Source organism: Triticum dicoccoides, chromosome 3B, assembly GCF_002162155.2.
Source record: "Triticum dicoccoides isolate Atlit2015 ecotype Zavitan chromosome 3B, WEW_v2.0, whole genome shotgun sequence".
Classification (NCBI taxonomy): Eukaryota; Viridiplantae; Streptophyta; class Magnoliopsida; order Poales; family Poaceae; genus Triticum; species Triticum dicoccoides.
In genome coordinates, this window is record NC_041385.1 from 29,727,618 (window position 1) to 29,744,811 (window position 17,194).

General features: G+C 44.9%; 2 protein-coding genes across 3 annotated transcripts; one reads left to right on the forward strand and one right to left on the reverse strand.

The window, feature by feature from the left end:
- Positions 1 to 203: 203 nt before the first annotated feature.
- LOC119274527 lies at positions 204 to 1,242 on the forward strand. The gene has a single exon (XM_037555241.1). The coding sequence runs from the start codon at positions 233 to 235 to the stop codon at positions 986 to 988; it is 756 nt and encodes a 251-aa protein (XP_037411138.1). The 5' UTR covers positions 204 to 232; the 3' UTR covers positions 989 to 1,242.
- A 100-nt stretch (positions 1,243 to 1,342) lies between these two features.
- Positions 1,343 to 6,638, reverse strand: LOC119274526 (plastidic glucose transporter 4-like). 2 transcript variants are annotated; one of them, XM_037555239.1, is made up of 14 exons: positions 6,410 to 6,638; positions 6,011 to 6,291; positions 5,339 to 5,450; positions 5,119 to 5,186; positions 4,714 to 4,846; positions 4,523 to 4,622; positions 4,318 to 4,430; positions 3,874 to 3,967; positions 3,633 to 3,786; positions 3,070 to 3,216; positions 2,919 to 2,992; positions 2,744 to 2,832; positions 2,526 to 2,640; positions 1,343 to 1,927 (listed from the first exon to the last, which is right to left on the reverse strand). In XM_037555239.1, exons 1-14 carry the CDS (start codon positions 6,427 to 6,429, stop codon positions 1,709 to 1,711), a joined length of 1,719 nt encoding a protein of 572 aa, XP_037411136.1. In that variant the 5' UTR covers positions 6,430 to 6,638; the 3' UTR covers positions 1,343 to 1,708. The 2 variants fall into 2 exon arrangements, with proteins under 2 accessions (XP_037411136.1, XP_037411137.1); XM_037555240.1 differs by having other exon boundaries at positions 6,438 to 6,637.
- Positions 6,639 to 17,194: the final 10,556 nt, after the last annotated feature.

A 17,194-nucleotide genomic window follows, 5' to 3' on the forward strand; every position in this document is an offset into this window, starting at 1 on the left:
TTGCAACGTGTTCGTGTTTATGTGCTGTGATAAAATGACGAGAATATCCAGAAAATTTATGTGGCATTTTGGGCCCAATGGCAGATTTGCAACGAACGGACCGTCTCGCCACGTTGGGCTATAGCCCAGTTGAGCTATACAAGATTCAGAGTTTCAGACACACCCACCAACTGTCCAAACCGGCGAACCCCCGCCCCTCCCCAAATCTCCATCACCCGCCGCGCCGCCGCCGATGTCTCCGCCGTCCTCCTCCGACGAGGCCGCGATCTCCTACGTCTCGTCCGAGGAAGACGACATCAGCCTGCCGCCGTCGCCTTCCCCGTCCCCCGAGCCCTCTCCCGAACCTTACGCGTCCTCCTCGGAGGACGCGCCTCCCGCAGCCAAGAAGCCGCGGCGACCCCGGAGCGGCACCGCGGGGCGGGCGCGAAGCTGGCCGACCGCGGACGAGGTGGTCCTCCTGGAGGCCGTCGTCGCGCACCGGGAGCGGCACGGCCGGCCCCCCTCCCGCGACGACCTCGCCGCCGCCCTCGCCGGCCGCCTCCGGTACAGCGGCGAGCAGGCCGCCGAGCGCGTGTCCACCCTGCGCAGCCGCTACTACGCCTCCGTCCGGCGGCTCTCCCGCGGCACCGTCCCCGTCACGGACGACGACATGAGGGTCTACAGACTCTCCAAGCGCCTCTGGGAGGGCACGGTGGCGGAGAGGGCGCATCGCGCCGCCGACAAGGCCGCGAGGCGCCACCACGAGCGGAGGGGCTTCGCGGAGCTCGAGGCGCTCTACCCCTGCCTCGCCGCGGAGGTGGAGGCGATCGCGTCGCGGCGGCCGTGCGGCGGGGTGCTCAAGACGGCGTTCGGGATGATCGGCGACGAGAGGGCGGCGGCGCTGGAGGCCAGGGTCAGGAAGCAGCGGCGCGCGGAGGTGAAGGCCGGGATGAAGCGGGCCGAGCTGAGGGGCCAGGTGGCCAGGACGCTACTCGAGTTCATCAAATGATTTGATTTCTTCCAGCAAAAAAACCGGAATAAATAAATCCCGAACATTCGGAATTTAAGCATGTCATCCCGAACATTCTTTAACGGTAACTTTGTTTCAGTTTGATTTTTTGTCAGAAAATTGTCATGTTTGTCAACATCGCCTTAACTAAAGTTGCCACGAAAAGAGTTCGGATTAGTATGCTTAAAAATCGAACGTTCGGGAGTTATTGAGGTCCAAAAAAAAGTAGTGATTTTTACGTTCCTGGTAGTAGCACATGGTTATTACTTTTACTGATTTCTCAAATGAACACATGAACTGTGTGGAGTACTTGCCGATTTACCGCTGCATCAAGATCTCATTTACTACACAGTATGAAACAGGGCATAGAAATTCGGCACGTATAATTAAACATCGCGCTTTGAAATTCGGCAAATTGGAGTTTTATTACCGAGTTCCGACACATATAAGGAGTTCATCTGTACACTGAAAACGATGACATCCGATCCAAGGACTAACAGCCAGCCTAAATCTCGCACCTCCTGAAGCAATGCCACAAAAGCTCTTTGATTCTGAGATGTGACAAGAGATAGCTGAGCTTTACTGGTGCCGCAACACCCTGAGCACCAGCCGGTTTGCATGGCGCCAGGCGATCTTGCGGCTCGCTTATTTCAGGAACTACTCATAAACGGCAGAGACAACATCCCCAGGTCCCAAGGATGAGGCGCTTGTGCTCGGTGCTCATTGATCGCTCACCAAGAAAGCATTAGCATCGGCTTTACTGGGCGGGCTTAGCTCCCGCTCAATCTCTTCCAGGGATCGCCCCTTGGTCTCGACCACATTCCCGGCAATGTACAGGACTGCGAGAGCACACACGGACGCGAATCCCAAGTACACGGTGCTGATCCCAAACTTGTTGACGACGCTCAGGAAGTACAGGCCAATGAAGAAGTTGGATACCTGCAAAGAGAGAGAACAAATGATGATTCACTGGTGCCAGTAGGCTAAGTCACTGTCCCATAATATAAGATGTTATTACAATCGATATACTCACATATTGGTTGTAATACCATCTTATACTATAGGATGGAGGAAGTAGAAAGGATTATCACTGTTGCAGAATGCATTTTTCTTTTTCTTCTCCTTCCAGTTTCATCTATCTTACCAAAGTGGACAGAACTTACTATCTGAAAACGATTTATCACATGTATAAGCCGATCGTTCATCTAATAATGCACAAGCTATGACCACCTTGTATTTTGTACTACAAGATATGCGATACTGCTGAAGGAGGATACAAAAAATATTTGGTTGCCGCAGACCATAGTTAAAAAAGGCGCGCCTAAGCGAGCGCTTAAGCGCGCCTAGGCTCTAGGCGTTGGCAAAACGCATTGCGCATAACTACGCATAATCTGTGCATAACTGCGCATAAGCATGCGCTTTGGTCAGTAAAGCGCAAGGCGGTGGCAAAACGCACAATTAACGCCTAGCGCTTTTTTGAACTATGCCGCAGACATCTGTTTGTCACTTGTCACAACTGTGACCACTAGAGACTTACCCAGTGCATGCCCATTGATAATGCTACAGCCTTGGCCCTTATTCTGGAGGCAAATATTTCAGGAAGGAGCAAAGCTGGAACAGGGCCAGCTCCAAGAGCGAATGACAGCACATACCTGGACAAAAATTACAATCAAGATTTCAAGTTAGTCAAGAGCTAAAATTATTAATAAAGAAAAACCAGGAGAAATCCATATTAGGTGAATGTAAACTACTTACAGAACAGTGCCCACAACAGCAAGAGTGCCAGAATAAGGTGCCAAAGCCTTCCAGGTGAAGGACAATGACAAGAGTAACATCGACGCCGCCTTCAAAAGAGAAAGAAGAAACAGCAATTCATAAGTCATTTACACATTGGGAACACAAATACAGACTACTGTAGAAAAGACAGTACCATCCCAGAAAAGCTTGTTATGAGAAGGCTCTTCCTCCCTTGCTTGTCCATCAGTGAAGATGCAATCATGGTGCCTATGAGAAGTATGCATACACCTCAGAAAAGGAATTGGAAGTTACTGCCGAAACACTCTTACCAACACTGAACTAACCAAAAACATTCGCGGCACCAACAAGAGCACTCGCTGCAACATCAGATGCAATGCCTGCACTGCGGAACACTGATGTAGAGTAGTACACAACAGCATTTATGCCAGCAAGTTGCTGCAACAAAAACAGTGCCGCTCCCACGCTCACAACTGCAGTAAGAGAATTATATCAGGACACGTGTACCAAAATTTCATCATGATTATCAATTATGACGCAGACACAAATGAGTATCAAAAGAATACTTATAAACTGCTACCCAAGTTATGTAGGCTGAGTCATGATTGTTCATTCAATCGTGGACTGTAAAGAAGATGGCTGGTAGCAGCAGTTTGCAAGGAAAAGTTCTAGGCTAACCCTGAGATGAGAATTTCGATCAAGCAATTATGCAATCTTTTTTATCATTCATATGCATTTTGTTGTTGTCATAGATGATAGGCGAAAGTTGCTTTGCCCAAACTACTAGCATCTATAAGATTAAGACAACACATGAAACTTTATCACTGATTCCTTTGTACCAAGTCATTGACTTGATAGGGTGTAGGGAAACAATCAGAGAACATTTTACCTTTCCAATAGCGTTTGCTGAATAGATCAAACCAGTTGGCATCTGGCTCATTAGATCCTTGCCCACTAGCCTTCAGGTCATACATGACTTCAGTAACCTTCTCTTTCCCATACAATTTTTTTATAGCTGCTTCTGCTTGAGAAATCTTTCCTTGCTGCGGTTAATCACATGAAAGTTATTCTCAAGTATCGTGCTGCCACCTGAGTACAAAATATGGTGAAAGAATTTGCACAGCACAAACCTGGAATAGCCAGCGAGGGCTTTCAGGTGAAACAGCCATTCCTAGAGCCAACAAAATAGATGGAACTATTGAAATTCCAAACATTGTCCTCCACCTGATTGCACACAACCACAAACAGATAACACAAATTAAATAACTCATATGTTTATCATGCCAAATTTATTGTGATTTGCATCTTTAGTTCTCTCGTATGTATTAAATGAATATGCCTGTTGTTTCTGACTAACTTCCTTACAAATGCATTTGTTCACAAAAAAATTAAGAAAGAGGTTTCTCCCTTGTAATTACAAAAAACAATTGCTCTTAGATATATCATAACTTCATAAATTAGAAGTTTTAAGAATTCAGAAGTTGGTAGTCAACAGATTTTATGCACAAGCACAACAAAATTCAAAAGGCATCAACAGAATGCGACAAAGAAAAAGAGGATAGGAGAAAACTCACCATGCAGGATTTTGTGCTAATGGCAATCCAGCTACCAAAGCTGCAAGAATTCCAATGCAGATAAACAGCTGATTAATTGTACCAAGTGCTCCACGTATTTCAGTTGGTGAGATCTGCAAGGTGCAAATAGGTCAGCTGGGGAAGTTCAATATCACAGGCAGTAGTTGCTGAACAGTGGTTGTGATAATTTTGAGATATCACAAACCTCAGATATGTAAAGGGGCACAAGAGCAGAAGAGATCCCAATACCAATCCCAGCAAGTAATCGACCAATAATCATTGTACGGACATCTTGAGCTGTTGCACTACAAATGTTTTGTGAGTTAGGTTTACATAGCAATATTATACCCTGAACCATAAAATTGTTATAGCAGTGAATTCAGTCTCAGAACAGACCTCAAGAATGCGCCTACAGCAAGAGGGATTGCATCTAGGATAAATGTCCGTGTTCTCCCTAATTTATCAGCCAAAGCCCCTCCGGTAAAAGAACCTACTGTCGCGCCAGCCAGGGTTGTACTAACCACCCATCCTGAGTGAAAAGGCAGATGTATTGTGAAGCATATAGGCAAAATGATATCTCATGGAATCCTCATAATGCATAAAGTCCTAGTGCATATGTTATTCCTTATCCCCTTTAAAAACAGTATGCAAGTATCTTCCAAAAGAAAAATGGTTGTACATAATAGATCTGACATTTCAGATGTCACTATTGCAGACACAAAGAAAATGTATGTACGAAAAGGTTCTAAAACTACAATAAATGAAATGTGGCTTATACTAGCAAGTAAAAGAATGTCATACCTTGTAACACAGCATTTTCAGCAATCCCAAGATCTTTCGAGAGATATTCAAGTGCGCCATTGACCACACTAAAGCGCATATAGATTCAAATGAGATATTCAGTTTTGCTAGACACTGGTATTCGACAGTTAACATTTAGACTAGGAAACCGCGCTTTAACACCCTTGCAATGCATGGTTAAAAATTCTATGCTGCAGTGCAATGGACAAGAAAAACATACCCAAGATGGTAGCCGAATAAAATTGCCCCCAAGCAAGCAACGCCAACGTATGGCAGAACACTCCCGGACGATTTAGCTTGAAGCTTGTCAGATGGAATATCCTCGGGATCAGCTGGATAAGATGGTAAAGGAGTCTAGATTAGCTGACACAGTTAAATGGTCAAAAAATCCCAGTGACAATACACTGTCATGGTATCATGTACAGCTGACCACAAGCAGGATGCACACAACCACATGAATGTTTGCAGGCGCATAGCGGAGAGCAAAACGGGTGCAGCCCATTACCAGCATCCTGCACAATTCGCAGCCTACTATGCAACACGGACGTTCCCACGGTACACCAGAAGCTGAATCTCAGACGGCAAATAAGCATGTCACAAGTCCGCCCAGGACAACTACAGCTTTGGTACTAGTAGTACTAGATGCACGGCGCCAAGGCAATCCCTGTTTCCCCAAAGCGGAATTCACAACGGAATTGCTGGCCGGCGCAGCAGGCATGACCCTCCGTCACATTCCCCCTGCCAAATATTCACAGAATCGCACGGAATCTGGCGGCGATTGGGTGGTAGGTTGCTGCTGGAGCTTACATCATCCCTAACAACCAGCCCCCAGATTGCAGAACCACGCTTCTGTACCCCCTAATCGGGAGTGACGAGACGGCGACGCACGCACCTGAGGCCGTGGCGCGCACGCGGCCGTAGCGCGCGCTCCGGAAGAGCCCCGCGGCGCCGGCGCTGGGCCGGCCCATCTCGAGCCCCGCGAGATCCGCCGCGCGCGACCGCACGCCGCCGCAGCAGAGCCCGCCGCGGCCCTCCGACATCCGCACGACGCTCCTTCCGCCGCTGCCGCCGGGCGACGACGACGCAGACCTCCGCTCGCCGACGACGACGTGAGCACCGCCGCCCCTCACGGCGCACCGCATCATCTTAACGGGGGGCGGGAGGGGGACCTTCCTGCGATCGCACACCACCGCAGTAATTCTCAGCTACCGTTACCAAAAAAAAGGGGGGAAAATCGCATTAAACCGGCGCGTTGACTGGCACTGGTAGTACCGGGAGTGGAGTGACTGACGTGGGGGTGGAAAACGACATCGTCGTACCTTGGAGCGGAGGCCGCCGGCCTTCCCTCCTGGAGCCGAGTGGGGCGGGATTAATGGCGTGCTCGCGGGTGGATTGCGGCTCGGATGAAGATGGGATGGGGGAGGAAGACGACGGGTGCCAGCGGAGATATATCTTCTTCCCGAGATCCGATAGTTCCGAGGGAGCGCTGTCGATGGAATTCTTCCGCCTCCTCCTCCTCTTTTCGCGTGTTTTTTTTCTCTCTCTCTCTTCTTGCTTTTGGCGCGGTGTGATAGGTAGGTGCATGTACATCCACGCCACGAGAGAGAGAGAAGGTCTGCCGTGCTGGCAACGATGTGTGCATTGGATAAGGATTTTTGTACGCAACCGATGACGATGCCCCCCGTCTGGATCACGAGGACGGATATACGATCGACTCAACAAATCTCGATGGAAAAAAAAGGATGAATATACGTTTATTTTCTTGGCTTTATTTATATACGGATAACAACTATATTGATCTAAAAGCGAAAACTCAAAACGGTGCCCGGGCTCATATGCTCCCTCTCTGCAAAAAATTCAAAAAAAATACTAGAAAAATTCCCAATTTTTTTGTGGTGGTAGACAATTTGACGCGTGAGGTGCACCCTAAAATTCAACTTATTTGGACATCTGAGTAGCTCTCGGCAAAAAAGACAAATCTGGTCAAAACAGTGCGTGAATAGTAAACATTTTTACCGACCCTGATTTTGTCTTTTTTGCCGAGAGTTGCTCAGATGCTCAAATGAGTTGAATTTTGGGGCGCATCTCACGCGTCAAATTATCTACCATCATAAAAAAATTGGAATTTTTCTAGTATTTTTTTTTTGAATTTTTTTCTAAGCCCGGGTGCAGATTAGCCGCACTCATCTAAAAGGTCTTATATTACTTTACAGAGGTAGTACATCATACGGTGAGATCGGCCGTGTATGGTGACCAACATCTAAAAATAGAGTGTAGCGAGCGAGATTGTGGACTTCTGCATTGGAGTTTTTTTTTCCTTTCCTTCATGAAGTGACCTCGATGAAATCAAGTCCTCAAGCTTTAGTCTCCCGGACAATTGAGCATAAGATCCAACCTAAGCTTCGGTTAATGTTCCTGGTGGAGAGTGGTTGTTGGCGGTTCGGGACAGATCTTTGTCAAGCTTTGTTTTGAGCTCTCGTCTCAACGAAGTCCAGGTTCTCTCATCTTCTTGCCTAGCTAGTATGAAGCTGGAAGAAGAGTTGAGGGAGGAAGCCTTAGAGAGTAATTGGCGGAGTGGGTCATCATTGTTGGTGCACATGATTGAGCTTTGCCGCATGCGTCTTGTCGACTTCAATCGAAGGCGGGCCTTTTGTCACATCATCGACGACTGTCCTGGCCGAATGGTGGCTGTATCGAAATTCCTCTCGGCCAACAAGTTGCTATAATAAGATCGGGAGGTTGAAGGGGAAATGATGGTTGAACGTGACAGTACACGTCGTTGGGTCAAAAAACCTGGTTGTTGCTAAAATAAAAAACAACAAATGCTCAATAGATACCCCCTAGTTATAACCGACTGGACTGTATGAACATTGTTCATTTTGCAGAGTTTAGTTGTCCTCTACGTGGTAGAGGTGCAAAATTCTTTGTACTTTCATTCTCACTATTTTATTTTATTTTTTGAGAAAATAGCTGACACCCTATTTCATTACTCATTATAATGAAACCGAAACGGTAAATTTTTAGGCATACCCTCATGTTGCAAAACAAGTGGGGGACTGAAACAAGGTACAATCGAGTTGAAGTAACACATCGGGAGAATATCTTATGATCTTTCATGACATCGAAATTCATAAAAATATGTGTCTGTTAAACGGATAGGCATTGTGCGTGTGTGCACGCGTACGCGCGCGCGCGCGCGCGTGTGTGTATTTGCAAATAATAACGGCTTCTTGTGACATGTGTTAGATTTCACACAGTCGAAATGAGTTGTACCGCAAGCGAAAAAAAGCTATATACTAGAAAACTTTATGCAAATACCCTACAGGAAGGACAACGCATAATTAGTCAGTACAATGCACACTATCCTAAGATTAGGAGAAAAGTTATACAAACATTACCTTGTAATCTTCCATTAATGGTCCTAATATGCATGCTAAGCCAATGTACACTGTGTACATGTGTTCGCACACGAACACGTCACCGTGTACCTCCAACGCCAAGGGTGATACACCGCAGCTCACGTCGAAGGAGACCCGTCCGGAAGCGCAGTATGCAAACAATCTGGCGGGTGCTTTTGATGACCTGAAACCCCACACGCCCGGGAGGGACCCCGTCAGCGCACGCGGCGGCTATGGGCTGCCCTAGGTCGACCCGATCGCCCCTAGGGCCTCGAGGTTCGCCGCCCTGCAAGAAGAAGAACGAACGAAGAACGAGGAAGAAGAAGAACTAGGGTTAAGGAGAAAAGATAAAAAAGATAAAAAGTGGTAAATGATTTGTTCGATTGTGTGTTGTTCAATCGGCCGTCACCCCTTAGGTATATAAGAGGCGGCTGGACTTTTCGTGCAAGGAAAAGAGTTGGATTCCCGTCCAAAACCCTAGTCAAATTCGGATTGGTATTGTCCGAACTTTCCAAAACTGTTCGGTTTAAACTGGCTGCACCTTGCGGGTCTTTTTTGTAATGGTAAACGATCTCGTATGGAAACGAGTCCAAAAATAATCTTCACCGTTTCGACGAGACGAACAACTTTCATGTTTAATGTTTTTTGATCCGATATCATCTTGAGGGTCAAATTGCTCGCTCAAAACATGCTATTATTCGCGCTACCCATCAGACAGGGTGTGTGGTGGGCGCGGCATTTTCTGCCTCCTCACAGACATGCATTCTGATGGTTCTAACTTTTGCATACGAACTCGGATTGAAACGAATTTTATATGAAAATCAATCGTTTCGACGAGACAAAGACAAACCGTGTAGATCATTTTTCCATACGAGGCAGTCTTGGGGGTGTAATCAGCCGAATAGTATTCTGAATACAAAATCTCAGTATTTCAAACACAACTTCGGCCTTCGAGATGATATCGAATGGCGATGGCCCAAACTTCAGAGATGTTCATATCGATAATACAAAATTTTTTTATGTAGATCCCTTCTCCATTTGAGGCCATATTAACTAAGTTCTTGACCGTGCCAAAATCTGGTGTCAACATATGCCACCCTGTTTTTCGGCAAAACTTGGATGCCGAAAAATAATTTGCCCCGGGTTTGTTTCAAGGACGATGTCAACACTCTGTCGTCCATTTATATGTGCTTAGGACGATAATTATATATCGTCCATGTCTTTGCCTAGGGCGATGGTTATATATCGGCCACTTTGATTAGCAACAAAATACAGCTAATCGAATGTATGGTGATGAGGTAAAACCCTTGCATGTTGTAAGAAGTTATATTGCGTCCATGGATCAAAATAAGTCCATGGAGGGTAACCAGTCATACCTGAGGATGAATTCCACGTCATCGGCATCAATGGCATAGTTGGAGAATATGGATAATGTGTGCACCGTGCCGTTGAAACCTTCGGCTTGGTCGTTCATAATCTTCACTCTTTTCCTTCTTTACCTTTGTCGCACTTCTTGCAATGGAACCTTGCACACCACTCTTGTTTTGATTATTTCCTTTGGGAACCCATTACATGTTTCTCTTTTCGAGCTCTTGTGCACTAAGTTTTTGCAATTTCTTTTTTGCCAATACGATAAGCCGAGTGAGCGCCCTGGCTGTGATTTTGTTTGAACTAATGACAATTCTTGTTTTACCTTGTGCACTTTCAACTTCTTTTCTTCAGATTTGGCACTTTGATTCTCGACAATTGATTTCTTCATCTCATTGCCTTTAGTAGCCAATGTTAACACTTTAATTGGCTCTTTATCCTTTAAGATCAAATCTGAATTGGCACTCTTGTGACCATCTTTTTTAACTCGATATACTTGTTTGATCACCTCTTCCTTCTTTCTTGAGCTCCGGACCGATTCTTTCTTATCGAAACGGTCTTGAACATATGATAGCTCACTGAATGTTGATCTTCTTGAAGCTGCATAATAATGGTGAGATGGTCTAAAATATGATGGAGAATGTGCCATTGTATCATACTTGTCCCATGACGAATATCGATCTACATGAGCATAGGGAGGCATCCAGGGCATCGGCATTGGCGACCAAAAATAAAGATATGAACACGTTGCATTAAAATTCTTTTCTTGCCAATACCGATCCTTATATTTGTGCCTAGGGGGTGATCTTGATGCTTTTGCATTACTCGGTCGATAAGCACCATTCTCTTCATTTTTCTTTTGATATTTATCTAATAACTGTGCAAAAGTGACCTTGGATTTCTTGTGCTTGTGCTTATTGCGGCATTTATCTCCTTTTGTTTTGCTTGCATCGATCTTTGGATTGCTTTGTTTCCTCCCAGTCCTTGGCATCTTCATTGTATCTTTGATAGAACTCATGCCTTCAAGAATATTTTCATTGTGCTCTTGAACAACTTCTTTACTTGAAAACTTGATCCCATCACCTGCAGTTTTTTACATTCTCATCTTTAAAGGATTCGTCTTGAAGCAGCCGATTCAACAACTTTTCTCCATTAGGACCACTCGGAATAGAATGGTCATCCCTTGGTGTTTCAACAAATTTTAATCGTCCTTTATCAATGGCCGACTTAACTATTTGACGAAACATGTTGCAATCCTCAAAATTATGCTTGGACGAATCATGCAACTTGCAATACATTCGTCCTTGGATTGATGGCTTCACAGATGATCAAGAACTCTAATGTAATTATTTTCAGCAAAAAATCAAATATTTGATCACACATGCTTGAATTCAAGGTATACTTCTTGTTTTCTAGCCGATCTTGGTGTGCAACGACCTTGGAGTTAAGCAAATGAATGGTTCAAATTTGGTATATTCCCATTCGGCTATGCATTGTGTTTTGCACCCTATCTCCGATGTATTTGAATAAGATATTATATTAGCATCGGATTTCTCAAAACAATTTGACATTGGCTTTAAAATTCTGAAACGAAAATAGTTAGAATACGCATGTCTCAATTGAGACCAAGTGCAAGCCAAGCATGAAACAATCAAAGCTACCCAATTAGATACGAAATTTTGATAAAGCAATGGGGAAAACTTTGTCTGCAATAATAGGTCACTATTGGTCTTTATAAATGGCACAATAGGTTGACCGATATGCTCTATAACAATTTTATTGCTAACAAGTAAATTTCCCTTCTTCATTGGTCTTTCAAAATTACTTATGAGAATTTTTCTGATAGAAGCATCAAAAATAAAGTTGCGACCAAATCGAAAGATAGGTAAATCACTTGCTAGACCTACCTTTTCAAACACGTTGGGAGAGCATGATGGTTGTGTTACTTGAACGATATGTTGTTCCTCTTTCGAATAGCTCCCCAACACCTTGTCATCCTGCTTTTCTAGAAAAGATTCGGCATACATAATATTTGATTCGATCTTTTCAATAGCTGAATTAACTTTGTTATCCGAATCATCACTTTTTTTGACAATTCTATCCACACCCAATGCTTTCTCTTTTTGGCATAATCTAGCTTGGATTGCAGTAGAATTAATAGGCCTTCCCTCTTTTATTAATTCATGTAGAACAACATTGCATTCGTCTCAAAAAGACGTAAGATTTTTCTTAATGACCTAATCTGGATAGAATTGCCCCCGGACACTTTTAGACTCTTCCGGTAACAATATGTCACCGAAATTCTGTAATTATGTTGGGGGGACATGATATGCCACGGTAGTAGGTGAAGGCATTTGTGCTCATGTAGAAGTTTCACTTATTCGGCCATGACCATGAAGGTGCGGAGCCGAATTATGGACATCATCAGTTGCATATGGTGCCAGAAAATTAGTAGCATGAGGTGTAGCATATGATGTTTGAGGGTAATTGGCCGAATAACTAGTAGTAGCATGGCCAATTCCCCTACCCACCGGCACGTTTGGATTAACAAACTGCAAGTTATTTGCCGATGAATAAAAGGTTGAAACACTTTGTTGCATCCTATTGGAAGTTTCTATATGGGGCGTCTCAACTTGATTAACCGAACTCATCATGTTGTTCATCGGCATATAGATTTGTGGGGTTGCCGATGCATGGGAGTTGGGATACATATGTTGCATGTTGCTGAAATTATATGAAGTTGAAGCATGAAGATTATTCTGAATCGGCTGTTGCACATAATTAGATACATGATTGATAAAACTAGGGCTAGCAGGTACATTATGCTCATTAGACAATGTAGCAACAACATATGCATTATTTGTATCTACATAAGTGAATTGGGTATTCATATTACCTTCGTAGATGTCAAACCCTAGATGACGATCTCTTCGTAGCAAAACGGGTCGGAGACCGTTCAAAGCTTCGTCCCCAGCGGAGTCGTCAAAAAGTGTGTTCGCACACGAACATGTCACCGTGTACCTCCAATGCCGAGGGTGATGCACCGCAGCTCACGTCGAAGGAGACCCGTCCGGAAGCGCGGTACGCAAGCAATCCAGCGGATGCTTTTGATGACCCAAAACCCCACACGTCCGGGAGGGACCCCGTCAGGGCGCGCGACGGCTATGGGCTGCCCTAGGTCGACCTGATCGCCCCTAGGGCCTCGAGGTTCGCCGCCCTGCAAGAAGAAGAACGAACGAATAACCAAGAAGAAGAAGAACTAGGGTTAAGGAGAAAAGATAAAAAGATAAAAAATGGTAAATGACTTGTTCGATTGTGTGTTGTTCAATCGGCCATCACCCCTTAGGTATATAAGAGGCGGCTGGACTATCCGTGCAAGGAAAAGGTTTGGATTCACGTCCAAAACCCTAGTCAAATTCGTTGGTATTGTCCAAACTTTTCAAAACTGTTCGGTTTAAACTGGCTGCACATTGCGGGTCTTTTTTGTGATGGTAAACGACCTTGTATGGAAATAAGTCCAAAAGCAGTCTTAACCGTTTCGACGAGGCGAACAACTTTCGTGTTTAACGTTTTTTGATCCGAGATCATTTTGAGGGTTAAATTGCTCACGCAAAACATGCTATTATTCGCGCTACCCATCAGACAGGGTGTCTGGTGGGGCGCGCCATTTTCTGCCTCCTGGCAGAGCTGCATTCCGATGACAGAGCTGCAGATAATTAATCACCAGGTGTGGTTGAATTGATAACTCAACTGCTAATACTTACAAATAATCTTTGGCTCCCCTTGTGTCGAGTCTATAAATTTGGATTGAATACTCTACCCTCGAAAACTGTTGTGATCCCCTATACTTGTGGGTTATCAGGCATCCCCCACGGTGGAGGATCAAACGTCATCGAGAATGTACGTCGATGGACTCAATGGCATCGAGTCATCACACTACTTACGTGGTGGGGCCTTCTTCTCCTTGGCTAGGGGATTCTTCTTGGCCAGATCCTCAAAATAGTTTATTAGGATCAGTTGCGGGTGCTTCTCAATGAGCGTTGCCAAGCGGTCCTCGGCGAGCTTCTCCTTGATCGCGGAGTTGGCCCTAATGGAAGATGCGTCGTCGGAGGAAGCCATAGCCACGAAATCGATCGGTGCCAACACCTTTCATCACACAATGAAAAATAGCATAAGAGTCAAACATCAAAAATTACTTCTAAGCAAATTAATCATGATGGACACTATCTCACGGATATTTTGACTTTTGGTGATGGTCGAGCTGGGCAAGTCCATCATGCGTGAAAAATGTATATCACAGGACGAACTCGCACAGATCGACCGCCATCGGCAAAAGACAATTTTTTCTCTAAGAACAACTCTCATCTCTCTCACGTATATATGGTGGAACTCTCTCCGGTGGTGGTATATATGGTGGTAACTATCTCACGGATATTTCGACTTTCGGTGATGGTCAAGCTGGGCGAGTCCATCGTGCGTGACAATTGTATATCACAAGAAGAACTCGCCCAGATTGACCGCCATCGGCAAAAGACGATTTTCTTTCTCCAAGAACAACTCTTATCTCTCTCATGTATATATGGTGGATACTATCTCACGGATATTTTGACTTTTGGTGATGGTCAAGCTGGGCGAGTCCATCGTGCGTGACAAATGTATATCACAAGAAGAACTTGTCCAGATTGACCGCCATCGTCGAAAGTCGATTTTCTGCCTCCATATAGCATCCATATGAACAACACAAACTATTAGATGCATCAACAATTAATTATCTATACAAATAAATTAACAATTATCTACATTCATCCATACTTCTTTGCATCCATCTATGCATTCATACATACATACATACATACATACATACATACATACATCTATATATTGATACATAACAAAAACTACAAAAAATAGTTCATGCATCAATTTATGCATCAACCCATGCATTAATACATACATATATACATTCATACATCCATGCATCCATCAATCCTTGCATCCATATAAAAAACCATAAATCCATCAATCCTTGCATCCATATAAAAATCAATGCATCCATACATGCACTCATGCATAAATACAAGATCGGGGAGGGGGGATGAAGCTCACCGAGAGGGGGAGGTGGTGCCGGCAGGGTTGTGGGGTCGCCGGCAGGGTTGGGAAGGGGGCGTCGGTGGGGCCGAGGTGCACCGGGGGCCGCCAGTGGGGAGGATGCCGATGGGGTCGGGGGCGCCGGCCAGGGCGGGGGAAGGGTGGGTTGTGGGGGCGCCAATGAGAAAGAGAGAGAAGTGAGAGAGAGAGAAGAGACCGCGCGGGGGGTTAAGTGTTCGCTGACCATTACCGAGCGTCTGTCGGTGCGGCTCTCGATAAAGGTATGAGACCTAGATCCAGGTTTTACACCTTTTCCGAGAGAAACATTCGACAAAGGATAGAGCACAATCGGAAATGGCAAACATACCGAGAGCGGCACTCAGAAATGACACTCCTCCCTCATCCACTCAAGGCGTAGGCATGCCAAAAGGACATCACAAATGATTCTCCATGCCACTACCCGGCATGATTTCATGTGTCGCCTTGCTGATCTGCAATTCCCGGCGATGAAACCCTAGAAGAGTAATAAATTTCTCGAATATTGTGCGCGTCCTCGAAAAATGCAAGGCCGTGGCACATGCCATGCGGTTGCCCCCTCTTAGAGCACGAGAAAGTTTCGAGGCCAACGGAGCAACATGACCAACACTTCCTGCACAAACCGGACACGTTCCCTCTCGATACCCAGATACTATCTCGGTGACGGTGCGGTTTACAAGCGGCCTTAGGGGAGGCTTACTCGAAACGTGTCCAAACTTTTACCACACCCTACAGAGCCCTGTGATGACATCATGCCAGATCCCGAGCAATCCTACCATCGACATCACAAATAGTCCATCTCCTTAATAAGAGTGTAATGAATACCGAAGCTTACTGCATCTCAACTATCCCACTATTTATATTTAAACAAGTCTTGTTGCTTGTCTGTAGGCGAGGTGGGACTAAACTTTGATGGTGGCCTTATCTTTACCGAGAGCGACTCTCGGCAACTTCTCGATTACCGAGAGCCACTCTCGGGTAACAACCACTAGAAGATTCATAGTGACTGTATGGACTCTTAGTAATGAGGGAAGACCGAAGCTTATTGCGGTTGGACTATTGAACTACTTAAACAAGTCATTTTGCTAGTCGACAAACGAGATGGGACTAAATCTTTGTCGAGGGCCACTTTTGGCAAAGAGTTGCAACCGTGACCGTGCCGTTAGTGAAGGAAATATGCCCTAGAGGCAATAATAAAGTTATTATTTATTTCCTCATATCATGATAAATGTTTATTATTCATGCTAGAATTGTATTAACCGGAAACATGATACATGTGTGAATACATAGACAAACATAAAGTCACTAGTATGCCTCTACTTGACTAGCTCATTAATTAAAGATGGTTATGTTTCCTAACCATAGACATGTGTTGTCATTTGATTAATGGGATCACATCAGTAGGATAATGATGTGATTGACATGACCCATTCCGTTAGCCTAGCACTTGATCGTTTAGTATATTGCTATTGCTTTCTTCATGACTTATACAAAGTTCCTGCAACTATGAGATTGTGCAACTCCCGTTTATCGGAAGAACACTTTGTGTGCTACCAAACGTCACAACATAACTGGGTGATTATAAAGATGCTCTACAGGTGTTTCCAAAGGTACATGTTGGGTTGGCATAATTCGAGATTAGGTTTTGTCACTCCGATTGTCGGTGAGGTATCTCTGGGCCCTCTCGGTAGTACTCATCACCTAAGCCTTGCAAGCATTGTAACTAATGAGTTAGTTATAAGATGATGTGTTACAGAACGAGTAAAGAGACTTGCCGGTAACGAGATTGAACTAGGTATTGGATACCGACAATCAAATCTCGGGCAAGTAACATACCGATGACAAAGGGAACAACGTATGTTGATCATGCGGTTTGACCGATAAAGATCTTCGTAGAATATGTAGGAACCAATATGGTCATCCAGGTCCCGCTATTGGTTATTGACCGAGAATGGTTCTAGGTCATGTCTACATAGTTCTCGAACCCGTAGGGTCCGCACGCTTAACGTTACGATGACAGTTTTATTATGAGTTTATAAGTTTTGATGTACCGAAGTTTGTTCGGAGACCCGGATGTGATCACGGACATGACGAGGAGTCTCGAAATGGTCGAGACATAAAGATTGATATATTGGACGACTATATTCGGACACTGGAAGTGTTCCGGGTGATTTCGGAGAAAACCA

Coding starts and splice junctions, on each gene's coding strand:
- LOC119274527 (XM_037555241.1), top strand. CDS start 233: ATGTCTCCGCCGTCCTCCTCCGACGAGGCCGCGATCTCCTACGTCTCG.
- LOC119274526 (XM_037555239.1), bottom strand. CDS start 6,429: ATGTCGTTTTCCACCCCCAC. Junction 5,187..5,338: donor TTATTCGGCTACCATCTTGG/GTATGTTTTTCT, acceptor TATGCGCTTTAG/TGTGGTCAATGGCGCACTTG. Junction 4,431..4,522: donor TGCCCCTTTACATATCTGAG/GTTTGTGATATC, acceptor TGCACCTTGCAG/ATCTCACCAACTGAAATACG.